The sequence below is a fragment of the Bos taurus genome, chromosome 28 (genome assembly GCF_002263795.3).
Source record: "Bos taurus isolate L1 Dominette 01449 registration number 42190680 breed Hereford chromosome 28, ARS-UCD2.0, whole genome shotgun sequence".
Taxonomy (NCBI): Eukaryota; Metazoa; Chordata; class Mammalia; order Artiodactyla; family Bovidae; genus Bos; species Bos taurus.
Genome location: NC_037355.1, coordinates 45,021,651 through 45,039,049, shown reverse-complemented (window position 1 = coordinate 45,039,049; position 17,399 = coordinate 45,021,651). Strand labels below are relative to the sequence as shown.

Here is a 17,399-nt window from a genome sequence, read left to right as displayed (position 1 = left end):
TGATAATGAGCCTGACCTGGCAGTTGTTGCTGGCTAAATGAGGGCCACCAGTTGTGTAAACATGGTGGGCCGTGGACCTCTTTTTTTAATGCAACATCATTCTGAAGAGTCAATATCATTCTGCGGAATGAACCCAGGGGTTAGCTTGTGGGCCCCTCCCTGGTGGTGGAGCCTTCCGACCAGCACTGCACAGGCCCCAAGGCACCAACAACACCGCCCAAAAGGCTTTTCCCCATCAGTTGGCTAAGAGGGAGAAACTCAACTTTTAAGGTCGCTTTCAACTCCAGCTGGTATCCAAGCTTTGCTCAGAGTCTAAGCAGAGGCAGGCAGGATCTCATCCCAACTCTGTAGACCCCAGGGAGCATCAGGGCGAGAGGGGGAGCAGGATGGCTTCTATGCACACCAGCCCAGTCTGATCCACGCAAGTGTGGGTGATGCTAAGCTCCAGAGTTATGTGGGGAGGCTGAGACTCAGGCAAGGGTCTCAAGTCACAGAGTGAGCAGAGAAGACCAGGATTCAAGAACTGGCCTGTCCCAGGACCCCACGGTGCCACTTGACATGGCCTCAAATCCTTCCTTCTTCCTCCAGCCCATCTGCAACTTGGTAACTATATCACAGTCACTCTATAAATGACCGGGATGTACCGAGCACAGGGTTGACAGTCACATGTGGGCCTACGGGCAGGAGAGTCTGGAGCACAGAACACTCTGGACTCAGGATTTCGGGGGCCTTTGTGCTGACATCTCCTTTCCAGCATGCTTGAGAGAAGGTGGTGGAAAGTGTGGAAGGCTGACAGCCCTCTGTGTGGACAGGACCCGGTTTATCTGTCGGGCTCTCTCCCTGTTCTCAGTGTCCAGGCCAGTGCCGGCTGAATCAGCATCTGGCATCCATCAGGAGCCCTGGAGCAGGACAGAAAGTAAGAAAGTGCTGGATGTTTGGCCCTGCCATCTGGGACAGAGGCTCTGCTGCCTTCTACTCAGCCTGAGATACACAGAGTGGAGGTTTCCCTCCCCGTCGCTGATACGCAAACACTCAAGCCCTTACACAAAACTATCCTTTGAGAGTAGAGGGCTGACTGGCCTTAAAGAAGGGCTTCTAGCAAAACCAAGTGCATTCAGGGAAGAGGGAGTGCCTTCCCCCCTGCTAAGGATGCAGACTAAAGGATGAAAGTCTGCCCCCCAATTCTTGCCTACTATGAGTGTTATTACTATGGCTTGTTTTCCACCAACTGTTGCAGCAAGGATTATATAACCCCTCCATGTGTTGGGTTTGAAGAAGAAAAACCAAGTCTGGAGAGTTCCACATGGTAACACTAATTTCAAACCGTTGGCTGCTACATTTGAGTACATGTCTTTATTAGGAAAATTATAAGTGCATATACATCTTTTCATTGATATGATTTCAAAGTAGAAATTGTTTCTCAAAAGGAGTTGTTACTTGTTTTTTTTTTTTTTTTTTAAAAAGCACACTGCATACAGGAAGCTGCCTTCTCCGGGACCATTTTCACATTTTGTGGGAGATGCCATTTAAACAATACAAAATACAGTATTTATCACATTTAACACTGAACCCATCACTGCTCAGAGGCTGAGAGTCCAGCGAGGTTGCAGGATTACAATCTATGGGATTTTTCAACTTGGCAATGTCAGTGGTCTCCTTAGGGGACATGAAGGTTTTTCTAAGGGATATTTCCAAGGGATGGGAAATTTCCCAGCGAAGATGCAGAGGGATCAGGACCCCACAGTTCTCATCCAGCTACAAAAGGGGGTACCACCGGGGGAAGGTGGTAACTCCCAGTGAGAGATCTCCTAGTGATTACACCAGGCAGCCGTCAGAAAAGGAGGTCAGACTGGGTCCAGTGACAGGGCTTACGCTCTCTGGACTTCACACGGGCAGCTACAACCTTCTGTCACTCAGGCCCTCTCCTCAAAGCTGGCCCTCCTATTTCTGGAGGACTGGCAGATAAGCAGAGGGCCCCTCCTGAGCCTCGCTGGGGTCTTAGCACCTGGCCGGAGTGGGGCAAAACAGCGCAAACAACACAAGGCACAGATTCAGATTCCAACACGCAGCACATCTGCGAGCTCAGCCGCCCCCGTCTTCCCTGCCTGGGTCCTGATGCAAAGGCTGGTGGTGGAGGACCACCCTGGAGGCTGCGCAGAGCACAAGGGAAGGTCAGGGAGGGGCAGCACTGGATCAGGAGGGACAGCTGGGTACTCCCTAATCAAAGTGATGCACAGGATTTGTGTTTTGAAAGCAAAAGGGGATCAAGAGAGCCTTTTCCTGTGCAAATGGACTATTTAAATGCATATTTGCTTTAGCTGGGCAGTCTCCACTTAGGAGCAACTGCAAGGAGAGGAATTGTCACACAAATAATTTTCCAGGCAGTTTCTCCTCTTATCTATTCCCCCCCCAATAGGGGAGAAACAAAAATTATTCTTTATTTAACTGCAGTCAAGATTTATTTAGGGCCATGTTAATTTTCTGAGAGAAAGAGACTTAATGGTTCTGGTTCATGGGTTCCAGGGGAAGATGCTTCTAAATTTTCCATGAGATTTTAAAATATCTTGAATTACTTAGAAAATGACTCTCCCACTGATAATTCGGTCATTTCATGTATAATTCAGGAGCCCTGTAGTGACAGGTTAATTTCAGAAGGGGGTTTTGAAACCGGTTCTGTATCCCTTGTAACTATTAAAGGCTCCTCCATATTCTATTTAATCAGTATAACAAAGCTGGTTTGACAATGTGAATTTTTGTTTGGTTGATGGATTTGCCATATACCGTGAAGATCTAATTTAAAGGAATACTTATGGAAATGCCTAACACATGTTACCGATAACTCAAAGATTATTAAATCTGAGAACACCTACAATTCAAGATTATTTTACAGCTATATACTTTCTGCATGTTATTTACAGTTCCTGTGAATTGATACATTTCCTGGTTTTGCCCTTCTTTTTTTTCTACTTTCTTAACTTAAAAAACCTTACTGGGAAATTTAACCAGAGAGGAAAAGTATTAGTGAGACCAAATGAAAAGCAAAACCAGCAAAAACCGTTCAAGTGCCTACCTTTCCAGAAAGTGAAAGTTTTAACTGTTTAATGCAACCCTACAAACTGCTCTCAGCAAAGGGAAACATGCTAAATGTCAGGATTTGTGAGCTACTTTCCTAACCAGCAGAGGAATGCCCTGCTGGACATCCTGTAAGCGCAAAAAGACAGTGGCAGCAGAGAAGGTCCAGGGGCCACTGTGCAAGGTAACCGATGATGGAGTCACCAAATGGGGGAAAAGCTGAGGTTAGATTTTAATTGGGAAGGAATCCTCATGTTCAGCTTTGATTATTTTATGGGTCAGGCTTTCAAAACCAAAAAAAGTTGAAAAAAGTTTTTTGTTATTCCCCAGACAATGCTGACACCACAGTGAGAAAATCCTCTGTAGTTCTGAGATATCAACAATTATAGAAGCCTTGAGGGTCTGCATCCTTGGAGGTCCATACTGCTGCAAACTGAGTTCCCTTGGGTTCTGTTGATACAACCAGGGCTTTGTGATTATGGGGAAATCAAGGTCCAAATGGATCACAGCCCTAATCAGGAACCTGGTCAAAGGCCCCAAGGGGCACCTCCTCACGCAGCCTTTGCATTCGAGGAACTGACAGCGCATGCACCAAGGACATGGGCTTTGAACAAAAACACAGGATTGGACGCTGGACAGTATTCCAAACAAGACACAGATGTGCACAGTGATTTCAGGACCAGGTAACACGAGACATTTTTGGGTTGCTTCTTGGTGCCCAGTTTAAAGTAAAGCTTTTGTCTTGAGAGAGTCCTTTTCCGGGGTCACGGAGACAGTCTTGGATACACATGATGATGGATGAGAGAGAGAATGATGAGAAGGACGTGATGGGATGCAGAGGAGAGCGCGGGATGAAGGGTGCATCTCACCCTGCCCTGGCCTCACACTCCTGCCTGCTCAGCTCAGGGAAGCCCTGTGGTGCTCACCAAAAAGGCCCACCCCTGCTCTTGCCCCAGAGAAGCGTGAGCCTCCTGCCTGGCCCCCTAGAACCTATCTCCTCCACCACTCGCACAGGGCAGCCTTCACTAGAATCTGCCCAGGCTGGTTGGTGCGAACCCCTCCTGGTGGCTCTCCACCCTGGACATGGTGATGTGGGCAAGTCTCCCTCCCTCTGGGGTTCTGGGGTTCCAGCCTGCACGGCTCAGGAACCTCTGGCCAGATAAGGGGTTCCGTGGGAAAGACACAACAAAGCAGGTAATAGAATGGTCTTAATCTAAGTTCCTATCTGTTACCAGTGACATTGGATAATCAAACTAAATGAGAAATAAACACCATATATTCTGCTACATAATCAAATGGTGAAGTAAAGGCAAACTGTGCGAGACAAGGCCCTTGGAAATGCACTCAGCCCTGCCTGGGTGCAGGGGGTGGCTACAAGCCCTTCCTAACACTGGTTTCAGACCTGGGCTCCTACTGTAAGGCTTCCTCAGGCGTCTGACCCAACCTGCGCCTTTCACATCTTGAACCTCCTGTTGACAAGAACAGAGGGAGACACCATTAAGGCGGGTTCCCGCAGTGGCGGGGCAGCACACTTGAGACGCCGAGACCGGCTCCAGCCGAGGACCCCCCTGTTGATTTCCAAATCGCTGCGGTACTTCTCCCTTCCGAGACCCTGAGCGAGGAGACTGAAGTGAGAGGGACAGATGGCAGAGGCGAGGGATGGATGGAAGGCGGGAAGAGGAGAGGGCAGGTGGGCACAGCGAGCACAGGGCGAAAGGACGAACGAGGGCATGGCACAGCGGTCACACGACAGGACGAGGCGCGCTGCCTTAACCCAGCACAGGCATCAGCCCGGGTCGCACAGCGCCCAGCCCCAGGACCTCTGGGCGCGCGCGGCGCGTTCGTCCTGGAGCTCGGAGCCCCTGCAGCCAGGCCGTGCTGAGACTGCGCATGCGCACCTGGTTGCAGAGGCCTGAGCACCGTCTAGTTACGGTTCAACCCACAATGGAATGGAGGTCCGGCTCTTCAGCTCTTCCACGGCGACCCTGTCTTCAGTGGGGCTGGGGCTGTGCCCGCTGGTCAGATACAGTGTGGCCCCAGGGCCAGTGGGGTAATCTAAGGGCAGATGGAGGCTTGCCTATGTTTCTTAATGGGGCAGGGGGCAACTCTCTCAGCTTGGGCTGCCCCCGGGATGGGTGGCAGGTGCTGTCTTCCCGAGCACTGCAGAAAGCAGTCTGCCACCTCAGGGAAGCAACAGCTTGACCCACAGTTGCTACAGGACAAACAGCTCTCCCAGAACAGACCTGTCACCCTCTTTGGCACAAAGATACCTGTTCCTGAGGTGTGAAGAAGGGAGCACGGAGACACGTGTCTGGCCCACTTTTTCAGACACTTTAGTAACAGTGGTGCTACCCTGGCCGAGGTCTCGCAAACCACTGCTGCTGGTTTCCACAGAAAGGGCCGCAACCCTAGGCAGTCCAGAGGCCTTCAGCGGCACCGAGGGCAGGACGAGGTAGATGGGCAACCCACACACCCGGAAGCAGGCCTGCCAATTCCCCCGCCCCCTGCAAGAGGGGTACAGGCCGGGGAGATTCGCCAGATACAAGGGATGCAGTGGGAGGTAAAAAGTCCTTGGCCACAGCGCCCTAAGGGGTACAATCCTCCAGTGGGGAAAGTGAAAGTGAAAGTGAAGTCGCTCAGTTGTGTCGGACTCCTCGCGACCCCATAGACTGTAGCCTACCAGGCTCCTCCGTCCATGGGATTTTCCAGGCAAGAGTACTGGAGTGGGTTGCCATTTCCTTCTCCAGAGGATCTTCCCGACCCAAGGATCGAACCCAGGTCTCCTGCATTGTAGGCAGATGCTTTACCGTCTGAGCCACGACTAATTCTTATGCCATAAAACAAGAGGAGCTCACAATGCTCCGTGGCCCAGGGACAGGCAGGGACCCTGAGCTTCTTCGCTTGAAATCCATGTGCTCCATCCGTCACCCATGTCATCTTTCTGGTTCTGTGTGCTGAAATCATGATCAGGGGTCTGGGATGCAGGGTGCGTGTGTGTCCATGTGTGACGGGGGGTGGGGAAAATAGTGTATGTATTCAAGGGTTCCCTTTCCAAAGCATCACTGAAATCAGTCTTTCTCTCATCTGGGATCCCTCCTCCTCCCAGTGCAAATTAGAGACTTGGGAAGAAATCTCAGCTATAAATCTGTGTGTGTATATGTGTTGGATTGGGGGCTGGTGAATGAGGACTGAGACAGCTGTGTCCCGGAACCTAATCGCTCAAGGTCAGGCAGAAGCGGGGGAGGGGACGCACTAGGAGTCCCAGAGCTACAGGCCCTTCACACAACTCCTCTGCCTCAGGGACTCGGGACCGTTGCAAGAAAAATCTACGAAACGAATTAACTGCCCTGCAAAGAGGCTCCCTGAGAAGCATTTCCACAGCTGCTCTCTGGAAATTCAGAGCTGCCAGCCATTTTCCCCACATAGTCGGAGGAAACCCACCTGAGCTTGAAGGTAAAGCCACTCACACAATCCCAGGCCCAGGAGAAAAGTCCCGCCTCACATGGCAGAGTGGTGGAGGACCAGGCAAGGCACTCGGGGCAAGGTTTCAGTTATCACCTGCAAATGTCATGACCGCAGCCAGCTCTCTCCTCCACAAAGGCAGGGACGCCCCAGGCAGGGGCCAAACAAGAAGGCATAAGGCACTTGCCTCTCGCTGGCTGTCTTCAGATGCCCCTGCTGGGCTAGCAGACTGCTCTGTGCAGAGTTCAGGTGGCCACATGCTGCCCTCAGACAGGAATGCAGATTGTAAGAGTGTGGAGCTGTGTCAGCTCTGAGCGATCCTGACCATGGGCCTTCCAAGAGAGGGAGTGGAGGGCTAGGTGGGAGGCTCATCAGCCCAGGGTGATGCTGGAGAGAGAAGCCGGGTCACTCTAGATGGAGCCCTGAGCCATTCTAGAGTCCAGGCTGTTCTAGATAGAGTCCTGAGCACACAGGCTCTGCATCACAGATCCCAACCCCCATCTCTGCACAACTACTTTCTTCTTAACTTAACAGACCAGGAAGGGCCCTGAAAAGCACACAAATACAGGAGCCAGTGTGGCCACAGAGGCGGCAAAGCACTGCTCCCCCATGGAAGTCTGAAAGCCTGCCCCGGGAGGCAGGGGGGTCTGCCCTGGAGGAGGCTGAGAGCAAATTTACAAAGCGCCGGGAGCAGAGTGCACTGCGGTCCATCTCGAAGTGGCAGATAACTAGATTTTCCTTTTCTGAGCAGCCTTTCTCTTCTTCTGTCGCTTCTTTTTTCCTATCTTTTCTTTTTTCCCCACTTTTTCTTCTCTGCTCCCCCTTAGATAAAATTAGTAGAACCATTAATAATGTTGAAATAAACAAGAGTACATGTCAGTCTGTGCAATATTTACAACTGGCCCGTGTATTTAACCCTGTCTTTACTCTCAGGCCTGGAGGCCCCTGGGCAAAGTACTGTCTGTCAGTATGTCATTAAAATAAGTCAGATATTTCCCCCAATTCCAAAAAAAACATTACACGCGCTTCCAGAACACCGATATTTGTGAACTGGTTGTAGCCATGGCCCATTGCCCGGCTTGACCCTGGTTCCCGCTATTGCCTGAGGCTTCTAACAGGGACCAGGGCTTGATATCTGTAAGGGTGGGAAGGCAGGCCCAGGGCCAGACTGTGTCACCCCAGCCTGCTCTCCTAGGGCTTCTTCACATCTCAATGCAGAGCTGAACTGCCTGCTTTATCTTAAACATCTCTGCATTTCAAATCAAATAAAGGAGGCTGGAGGACCAAGGTTTCAATGACCATCCAGGAGAAAAAAGAAGGCAGCCCGATCCCACCTTCTTTCTGGATGCCCGTGGACACCCCTGGTAATGACTGGGATTGTTCTGGAGAGCAAGGGAGAGAGCTGGTTAGCAGGATTTTATTAGAGCAACTTTATTAGAGCAATTGGCTCTTGACTGTCACATTAACATGATTCAAGCTGAATGGTATTTAATGATTTATGGGGTAAGGCCACCTGATCCTGAGAAAGCTTGATATTAACCATGGGCTGGAATTATGGGATTTTTACATGGGAAAATGTGAAAGCTGGGTATTATGAGGGTTGCGTCTCTGGAGATTACATGGGGATGTTAGGAGAACCAGGTTGGAGGAGGAAGGGGAAGAGGAATTAGTGAGTCAAATATTATTCTTCAGAAAACTAGCACCACTGATTCCACTGTTTAAACAACAACACGAAAGCGTGAGCTGCAGACCTGACCTGCTCCTGAGCAAGGCCCCTGTACTGTCACTGGCCATGTGAACTCAGCAGAAGGGATGCAAGGCACCTGACCGGCAGGCCAGCTTATGTTTATAAATTACCAGAAACGTGTGTGAGCCCCGTGTCTGACAGTCAGTGGATTTTAGCTCAGGTAAATAAATTCCCACATACAGTAGGAGGTTTATACCATGAAACAACGAGCATTTTATTGCTAGTACATATAATGTCACATTTGATACAATTTTAGTACAAGTGAAAAAATACACTGTGGGTAACATTAAAAAGCTGCGATCACACTTATATGTCATATATACTTCTTTACAAATGGCCAGTAGTTTACGATAATAGAGAAATGTAACCTACTGACATTCATATGGCTCCACTTCAAATATAGGAACTGTTTGACTATAAATATATTTTGAAATACATTTGTCTACTAAAGGAACGTTTAAAAAAATTGTGCATGAAAATATATATATATGCCTTGCAAAAAGTTACAAATACCACCAGGCCCATCTGTGGATCCCATTTATGCATGGGAATTTCATCTTGCCAACATTTCTGATTGGAACCCGAAACTGTGCTGTGGCTTCAGGAGGAGGGGTTAGTGGTCAGAGTCTCGTTTATTCATCTATTTTTTCACTTCTGATTTCAGAAACCTCAGAATTTGTAGAGCCTCCATGGCCTAAATAGGCTTCAGAGGCAATCACAGAAACCAAATTCCTCAAAGGAAACCCTCAGATTGAAAATTGCATTTGATTCTGCAAAGACTGTCTTTCATGGGAAGGCGGAGACATGATCTCATACCCCCAGCAGAGGGCCAGCCCCATTCTGGAGAAGGCCAGAGAAGGATCTCACAGAGGGCCTGCGGACGAGGGGTGGGCAAAGGGAGGAGGGGGGCCACAGAGCTGGAGCCCGTGCGGTCACCCTCCTCCAGCTGGGAGCGTACAGAAATGAGAAGCAGAAGCAAGATGAAAGCATGCTCTGGGAAGCAGGGAGAGGCTGGGAATGATCCAGAGAGGGTCTCTGAGCACAGTCCCCAGTGATGGCAGTTCTACGTGGAGCTCTCCTCTAATCACTGAGCTTGAACGAGGAGGTGTAAGGCAGCGGCCATTGCCGAGCACCGGCCAGATCTGGGTTGTCATTCTAGTAGTGCTTCCCCTGCCGGAGCTGCCCACAGCCTTCCTCCCAGCCTCAGCGTCTGGAGGAAGAATGCTTTTCTCAGCTCCCTGCTTGGCCATCACCTGACTGTGCTCAGACTCCCCAGGGGAGAAAAGGAGAATCTCCAAAACAAACCAAATACAGAGCTTGAAGTAATTATCAATTGAAAAAAGGGTAATGAGTGATGATGACTACGATGATCACGAGGTAACAGGCTGCTGGGAACTGCTGATGGGTGATATAATTTCTTAGAAAAACCCCAGTTATACAACAGCCAACGTGAAGAGTGTGGAGGAGTACACGCTGCAGCACTGTGCCACGTGCTGTAAATGCAGCTGTCTGCGTACCGGGCGAAGCTCACGCCCATCCCCAGGCCAATGCCCTGCCCCAGGCATACCCTTCCTCCCCCGCACCTCTGCCCTTTTATCTCATTCAGGTTTAGCTTTCCTCGGGTGGGTCTAGTGGAAAGTCCGTTTTGGTTGTTGTGCTTACTTGTTTAAAGCTTTGTCCAGGTATTCCTGAATCCACTTCAATTTCGGGTCAATGCACACTTGCCTATTGTTGTTCTTCAGCCTTGCCCTGTCAAAACAGAAGAGGCGACAGTATGCAGCTGAGCAGAAGGGGGCACGGCTGTGACCCGGGCCACTGCTCACCTGATACCCAGGTGTGGACCCCACTGGAGCCTCCCAGCCGGCTCAGGCACAGAAGGAACTCTAGGTGTGCTAGGGAGACAATGCTAGCCACGCTGCAGGTTTCACCCCAGAGACACTGGGAAGAGAAGGAAGGTCTTTAAGGAGTCCAGAGAGAACTCACACATGGAACACTTGAGCTGGCTTTTGAAGGATAAGTAGGAGTGGGCAAGTAAAGGGGGAGAGAAAAGTAAGCGCAAATACTCCAGGGGGGTGACAGTGCAGAGAGAATGTGGAGGGATTGGAGAGACGGGACCCTGAAGAAGCCTGCGGCCAGGTGTAAGGAGCAAAGAAGAGGGGCTTTATCTGCAATTTTGTTTGTGATGGGAACTCGTGGGGACTTTGAACCAGAGGGTGGCAGAAGCAGATTTGTATTTTGATGGATCATCTTGACAGTACATGGAAGACAGACTTAGGAGTAAGCCTGGGGCCTGGAGCCCTACAGAGAAGTATGAGCAATAGTCTGGGGGATGGGAGAGGTGAGAGTGCAGTAGAGGGAGCAACAGGTGCAGGGTGGGAGGGATGGGGAAGGGGGTGAGGGATGGAGAAGGGGGTGAGGGATGGGGAAGGGGGTGAGGATGGGGAAGGGGGTGAGGATGGGGAAGGGGGTGAGGGATGGGGAAGGGGGTGAGGATGGGGAAGGGGGTGAGGATGGGGAAGGGGGTGAGGATGGGGAAGGGGGTGAGGGATGGGGAAGGGGGTGAGGATGGGGAAGGGGGTGAGGGATGGGGAAGGGGGTGACGGATGGGGAAGGGGCTGAGGGATGGGGAAGGGGGTGAGGATGGGGAAGGGGGTGAGGGAGAGGAAGTGTCGGCAGTTTGCCAGAAAATGGTTTCCAGAGAGATTTTACAAGTTCACTGAGTGTTCATGGTCTCATTTGTTCTCTGAAAGTTTGGTGTGCACCCTGTCACCTCCATTCATAGCCTCCCTCCCTAAAGACTCCTGGAGGAGAGCCTGGACTTCTCTCTGGATCTCCATAAAACCCTGGTACCAGGTAATGTCAAGCAGCCTGAGGACACTACCACACCCCAGCCACTCAGCATCCGTGAGGACGCCTGGGGCCAGCACAGTGGCTCGCCAACACTCACAGGAGTCTTCACACAGCCTGCCTGTTGAGCCAACGAGCTGAGCAGAAGCCTGTCTCAGAGCAAGGGGGACTGAGGTCCAGTTCCGGGGTCTGCTGTTTTTAATGTTGTGCTTGTGCACACAGACCTGAGGACTCTGGCTTCTTCCAGCTCGAGATGCAGTCCCAGGCAGGAAAACCTGCAGAGTCTCCACTGCAGAGTGGCCCATCCTCACTGAAGTTAATATCTGATTAAATACTTCTCAAATGACAGAGTATTGTATTACAAGCAAAGAAAAAAATTCATCTCCTAGTGCCCTAAAACATAGTGTAAATGACAAACACATTCAAGGCAGAAAGGCTAGGAAAAAAAGACAAAGAAGAATCAAACCTAAAACCAGTTGCTGTTGGGTGGAACATCGTCAGGTAGCTTTTCTTCCACCTGTTGCATCCCCCGCCAAGCTCAGGGCAGTGAGCACACGAACATGGGGGCACTGGAGGTCTGGGCGATGGACACCCACGTGTGGCTTTCCTTCTGCACCCGGCCCAGCCTCCCGCACTCCAGGAGAGATCTTTGTCTTCTGCATATGTGATTTTGGTGCGTCTCGTTCCCCACATGAATGAAATCAAATGTTAGCAGCTGCCATCAACAGCAGCAAAACAAAACCTTGTGTGTTGGGTTTCAGAAAATGCAGTTAAGTGAGCTGGTGATTTTGAGTTTCACCAAACAGTTGAATGATGGCTTCAGCTGCATTTGGGTCTTGTGATTTTGTGCTGTGATAAAGCATTAAATGAGGGCACCAAAACCCTGAAACTGGTAGAACTATTACTAGCAAGGGGCTGGTTAATTTACTGTACTTCAGCAGAAGAAACTTTGGTGAAGTTCATGTTCCTCCAGTCTAAGGGGCGCATCTGAATGTGCTCCCATCTCTTAAACTAAAGGGAGGAAGCATGGAAAGAGGAGGCAAGGACCTGTGGGAGCACAGCACCCAGGCTTAGGGCACCAGGGCTAAGAGCAGCTTTTGAAACTCCTTCCTGGTGGTAATATCAGCTGCCGCTAATCAGGCCGGGTTCGAGGCTGGACACTCGGCACGTGTCACTTCTCTAGCTTTAACGCGTCTGCAGGTTAGGCGTCACTATGCCCGTTTCTGGAGGATGATGTCACTATGCCCGTTTCTGGAGGACGATGTTGAGACTTACACGATCTGAAGGGAGCAGTTTGGAGTGTTGAGGATTTTGAGGTGCTTGACGTTGGCTTTGGCGACATGGCTCTCAAAGAATCGGCAAGGGCATCTGTAGCTCAGGCTGACCGGTTTCGCTGGAAAGGGAAATGAGAACAAGGCAGCTTGTTATTTTCCTGCTGGGCCTTGGGGATACAAGGGTGACTGAGTCTGCAGCCGAGGGATCGGGTGGTGGTTTGCTAGGGAGTCACGGGTGCCCCGTGGCAGAGACCTTCACCTTGGGCCACACAGGGAGCTCTGAGTGGGCTTGGGCTCAGCTTCGACAAGGCAAGAAGCCAGAAGGACCTGAGGAGGCTAGACCCTATGAGGGTAGGGAAGCTAACATAAGAAGCCTCCTGCTCCTGTGTCTCAAAATAAAGGCCATGAATTACAGGAGAGGACTGTTTCAGCCCAAGGCACTGAGGTTCCCAGTTATTCTTTGCAAAATCAACTCTTCCAGGGCCTACTGAGTAAGACTTCCCCATTCAGGGAAAAGCAAGAAGGAAGAAGGAGGCTCCAGGCTTGCTCCCTCCTCCTCCTCCCCCAGAGAAGCCACTGCAGCTTCCCTGGGAATGCTGCCCTCCCCCACCTGCAGTCTTCTCCCCCCTCACATTTACCTTAAGCTCAGGCAAACCACAAAAGAATTCCCAACTGGCTTCCTCCCTCGGAATCCCCAGAGGGCAGGCGAGGGCCCACCTTCTCCCTGCACTTGCAGGGCTGCAGCACAAGGATGCTCCAGCCTCCTGGGTTGTATTCCATCTTTGTTTGCCAATCCACCAATTTGCAAAATGCCATAATTGACACTCATTAGTGTAAATTAGCAAAAGGCTCCTGCAGAACCCACGGCTCACCCTGTAAGTCTAGAATTGCCAGCCCAGGGGCAGGGGTGGGGGGTGGAGTGGGTGCGGGTAGGGTTGGGGGGAGTGGATCCTAGGATTTGTGTGTGTGTGTCTGTGTGCGCATTTTCTGCAGATTTTATCCAAGCCCTACTTAATACCCCAAATTATTTGAATTTGTGGATCCTTTCATCAGGGATTAAATGTATGTCTGAGAATATTTAGTCCAGAGATTTTTTTTTTTAAGTTTGCCTGTTTACAGAGCTCCCAGAAGCCTCTTGGTGGTTCTGAATTTCCATGCTTTGGGGCAAGAGAGCTGGGGAAGCTTATGAGCAAGGGACATTTTTTTTTCTTCTAAAGGCTGAATTTAGTTGAGAGGCCATGGCCACCGAGTCAAGGGGTAAGCGGACCACCTGGCCCCTCCCAAGATCAAACTCGACTCCCTGAAAACCAGGAAGAAGAAGCCTGGTTTCCAGGTGCTCAGTGACTGTGGCGCTAGGGAGCCCGGAGCAGCCGTCAGGTTTACGCCTGGGCTGACTCCAGAAAGGCACTGCCGGGCCAGGCTTTTAGCAACTGCACCAGGTCCCTGCAGAAGTCTGCAGGGCTCTGTAACCAGAGCACCTGGGAAAGTGGCCTAGATCTGGGGGCTGGGCTGCCTCAGTAAAGGAAGAGTCAAAGTCCCCCTAGTCAGTGTCCTGGGACCAGGTCCCAGCTGAGCAGAACCAGACTGTGGGTCCCAGGGGTGAGGCAGCGTTGGTCCCAATCCCAGAGCATCAAGCTGGAAGGTGCACAGCGTGACAGCTGCTGGGGCGATGCTGTGGGTGGTGGGGGCTGCTCCTTGCCCCCGTCCCCCAGACGCGGCTTGGACTCCATTAACCAAGCAGTGAGATCAGGCCAGAAATCAGAGCCCATTCTGAGCTCAAAACACAAGCTTTCTCTTTTTCTCCTCTCCCCTCTCCACCCCCCTGGGATTATCCATTTCCTTCAAAGGCAATTTTTCATTCTTGCTCCCAGGACCCAGTTGCCTGCCTATCAAGTGGAGACTTTCAACAGGTTTTTTAAAGTGACAGAGCCCCAAGTGTTCTTACCAAGAGAGCTGGGTGCTGTGTCCACCTGGTTACTGACCGTCCTGCCAGCTTTTCACCAATATTACTAACTTTTCCAACTGTTTTGCATATGTACAGGCAAGAGGCCTGACTGCCCCAGATGTTACCCAGGAGTGGGGTGAACTTGGCTTCTGGTGAAGTTGGCATCTGGTGAACTGGGCTCTGCTCCACAGCAGTCCTTTCACACTAATGCAGAGACAGGAGCTCCTGAGTCAGCCCCTCCAACCAAGCCTGGGAATAGGACCCAGGGCATCCAGGGACCCAGAAGCCCAGAGCATCCAGGGACCCAGCTTTGTGGTTGAGGTCAAGCAACGGAAGGAGGGTAGAAGCCAGAGCCAGAGCCTGAACATGGGGACTCAGCGTGAGCACCCTCTCTCGGTGGTCACAAAGTGCCTCCTGACCTACGCATGCAAGGAGAGCATGACCATCCTGACCTGGCCACTCAACTGCCAAGAGGCAACTCAGATGGGCAAGCAACCAGCACTTCTCAGAGCTAGGAGGAGCCTGTGAACGAGGCCCCCACTCCTTCTGCGTTCCCCAGGGTCAGCTGAGCCCAGGACTCCAAGACCTGGGTCCCTGCATTCCAGTCATTTCTGCAGTTCCCCAGGGGAGGTGGCAGCCAGAGGAAGCACCATTTCCTCCTCCAACAGCTGGATGGTAACACCTCCACTTTAGCCAAACCACTCAATTGTTAACAGCCTCAAACCAGAGCGTTCCCCATGACCTGGGGCCAGGACTGTGTAAAGAAAAGGCTAGGTTACTTTTTCACCTTACAGAAAAACAACAACAATCTAAATTTCCTTTGGGGGCAGTACCACTGTAGCTTTGACCAGCAACTTGCTACACTTGTAGGGAACCCTTCCCAGGTGGTCAGTCACCAGCAATGGAGAATGCAGCCTGCGGTCTTCTGTGCAAACCCAGCTGACTGCTCCAGGGTCTGAGCCCCCAAACTGACCTCAGCTGCAGGGAGATCTCAGTGTTCTTCAACCCTCTCTGCAGGACTGGTTAGAAACTTCGCAGCCAAGAACTCTCAGCAGGGCCTGACCAGGCTGACTTGGTTTTGTTTTGTGTGTTCAGAGGCAATGGTTTATTTTGCTTTGCAGCAGCGGTGTCCTGTAACAGGACAGTGAGTTTTCTCTTAAGCCTCAAAAGGAAAAAACGCTCTCTCCCTCTCACAGTGAAACGGGACACCACCTTTCCCCGTGGCCTAAGGCGTTGGCGATTGAATTTTGCAGCAGCGCTCAGCTCGCTTCGAGGTGGAGAGCTCAGTCGGCTGGTGACAAAGGCGCCTGTCTGCAGGTGTGCTTGGGGGACTGGGTAGGAGCATGCATGACCCGGATGGCGCCTGGGTCTCTCTTGGGTGACCCCAGGAAGAGGCAGGGAAGGCACTGGCTGGGTGCGAGTCCCGCTTCGCCGCGTGGCTGCAGACCGCACCACGGGTACGGAAGCGCAGCCAGGCGTTTGGCTCAAACCCGACAGCTGCTCGGAACGAGACGCCCGCGGAGCCCCACTTAGGTGGGTGCAGAAAGAGGGTAGGCCTCGCGTAAATGGGACGCCCCGCGGCTGACAGGATCGCATCGCCACGACAAACAAGTCGCGGTGCCAGACAGGCTTTGCAAAGCGCTCTCTCCAACACGAACCGCAGATCGCATGTCCGGTGCGATGCGCTGCGGGGCCCCGGAGCCCACTCGCCTCTGGAAACTTAGCTGCGCTCGGAAGGCACTAATCTGGGAGCTGGGTGGTCAAGGGCCGGGGACCCGCGGCTCCCGGTTCAGCTCCACACCTCGGCGCCCTCGCTAGCCGACTCCGAAAGCGCCCGGGGCGCGCTCGCACCCAACTATCCTGCGCGACCAAGCTCTGCAGCCCGCCCGAGGTCGGCGGCTGCTCCCGCGTCCCGGAACCCAAGCCCTGTCGCGGAGTGCGAAGCCTCGGAGCGGGGTCCCTGGGGGGACTTCGAACACCGTACGCCCAGGGAGTGCGCCCCGCGAAGCGGGCTGCCTCAACCTCCGGGGTGCAAAGCGGCGCGGGCTGCGCTCGCTCGGGACAGCTCGGGCAGGGGCAGAGGAGCCGGGGCCCTCGCCGAGCCCGGCGCCCGGCGCCTGCCCACGCCCCGGTCGCTGGGCGCACTCACCGTCGCTGAGGCACAGCGCAGTCAGCACGAGGGCCAGCACGACGAAGACCTTGGCATCCATGGCACTAGCCGGCGGCGGGCAGACCGAGGCCGGGCGCGGAGGGGATGCGGCGGCGGAGAGTGAAAGTGCGGCGGCAGGAGGCGCGCGCCCGGCACTTTAGAGGCGAGAGCGGGGCGGGGCGGGCGCGCGGCGAGGGGCGGGCCTGGAGCTGAATCCGGGCTGTGGCCGGGGGCTTGGACCGGAGTCCCTCCCAGCCGGCCGCTCCCCCTGTCCCCTCCCTTCCCACCCCTGCCCCAGCGCTGGATGCTCCCGGGGCTGCGATGCGCTCCAGTTTTTGACCTCTCAGTTGCACTGGGTCCTGCTTTGGAAATCCGACCTGCAGCAGGTCGGAAGCCAGTGCCCAGGGAGGGTTGGAGACAGGGCTGGTAACTGTTCCCATTATGCAGACGGAGAGACTGAGTCCCAGAGGCTAGAACTGAATGAGAACCAAGGGAAAACAAACAGGTCGGTCCTAGAGGTAAGGGCCAGCTAGGCCAGTGGCGTACTGAGTAGGCTAATAGCGTCCTATTTGGGGAGTGTAGGACCTGGAAGTGACCACGGGCCTCGGCTTGCTGCACTGCGGCCTGCTAAACTGGAACCAAGGGAACCAAACTGGTCTTTGCATCAGAGCTTCTCTTATTCCAAGCCAAAGCTATCACTTATGTATCAACCGAGTCTCAGTTTACTCAAGTATGAAGTTGAAGCTTTAAAATAGAATAATGTGCCGTCAAAAGGAAATAATGCCAGTTCGCCCCGGAGGCTTTTAGTAACCATGCATTTATTCAGCCCTTTGCACCTGCTCTTCAACTGAGAAATGGGTTAGTTCCCACCCTGCGAAGGGGAACTATGGGAATTGACTTGAG

At 52.5% G+C, this 17,399-nt stretch overlaps 1 protein-coding gene across 5 annotated transcripts in view; it reads right to left on the bottom strand.

Moving 5' to 3' along the window:
• Nucleotides 1–16,629, bottom strand: part of CXCL12 (C-X-C motif chemokine ligand 12) — a 29,206-nt gene extending 12,577 nt beyond the window's left edge. Inside the window, exons 1-4 of one of the 5 annotated variants that reach the window (XM_005226615.5) lie at nucleotides 16,497–16,629; nucleotides 12,404–12,521; nucleotides 9,944–10,030; nucleotides 1,335–7,356 (exon numbers count right to left, since the gene is read on the bottom strand). In XM_005226615.5, coding sequence (XP_005226672.1) covers nucleotides 7,263–7,356; nucleotides 9,944–10,030; nucleotides 12,404–12,521; nucleotides 16,497–16,557 — 360 coding nt within the window. In that variant the 5' untranslated portion in view covers nucleotides 16,558–16,629 and the 3' untranslated portion in view covers nucleotides 1,335–7,262. 5 annotated transcript variants of the gene reach the window in all.
• Nucleotides 16,630–17,399: the final 770 nt, after the last annotated feature.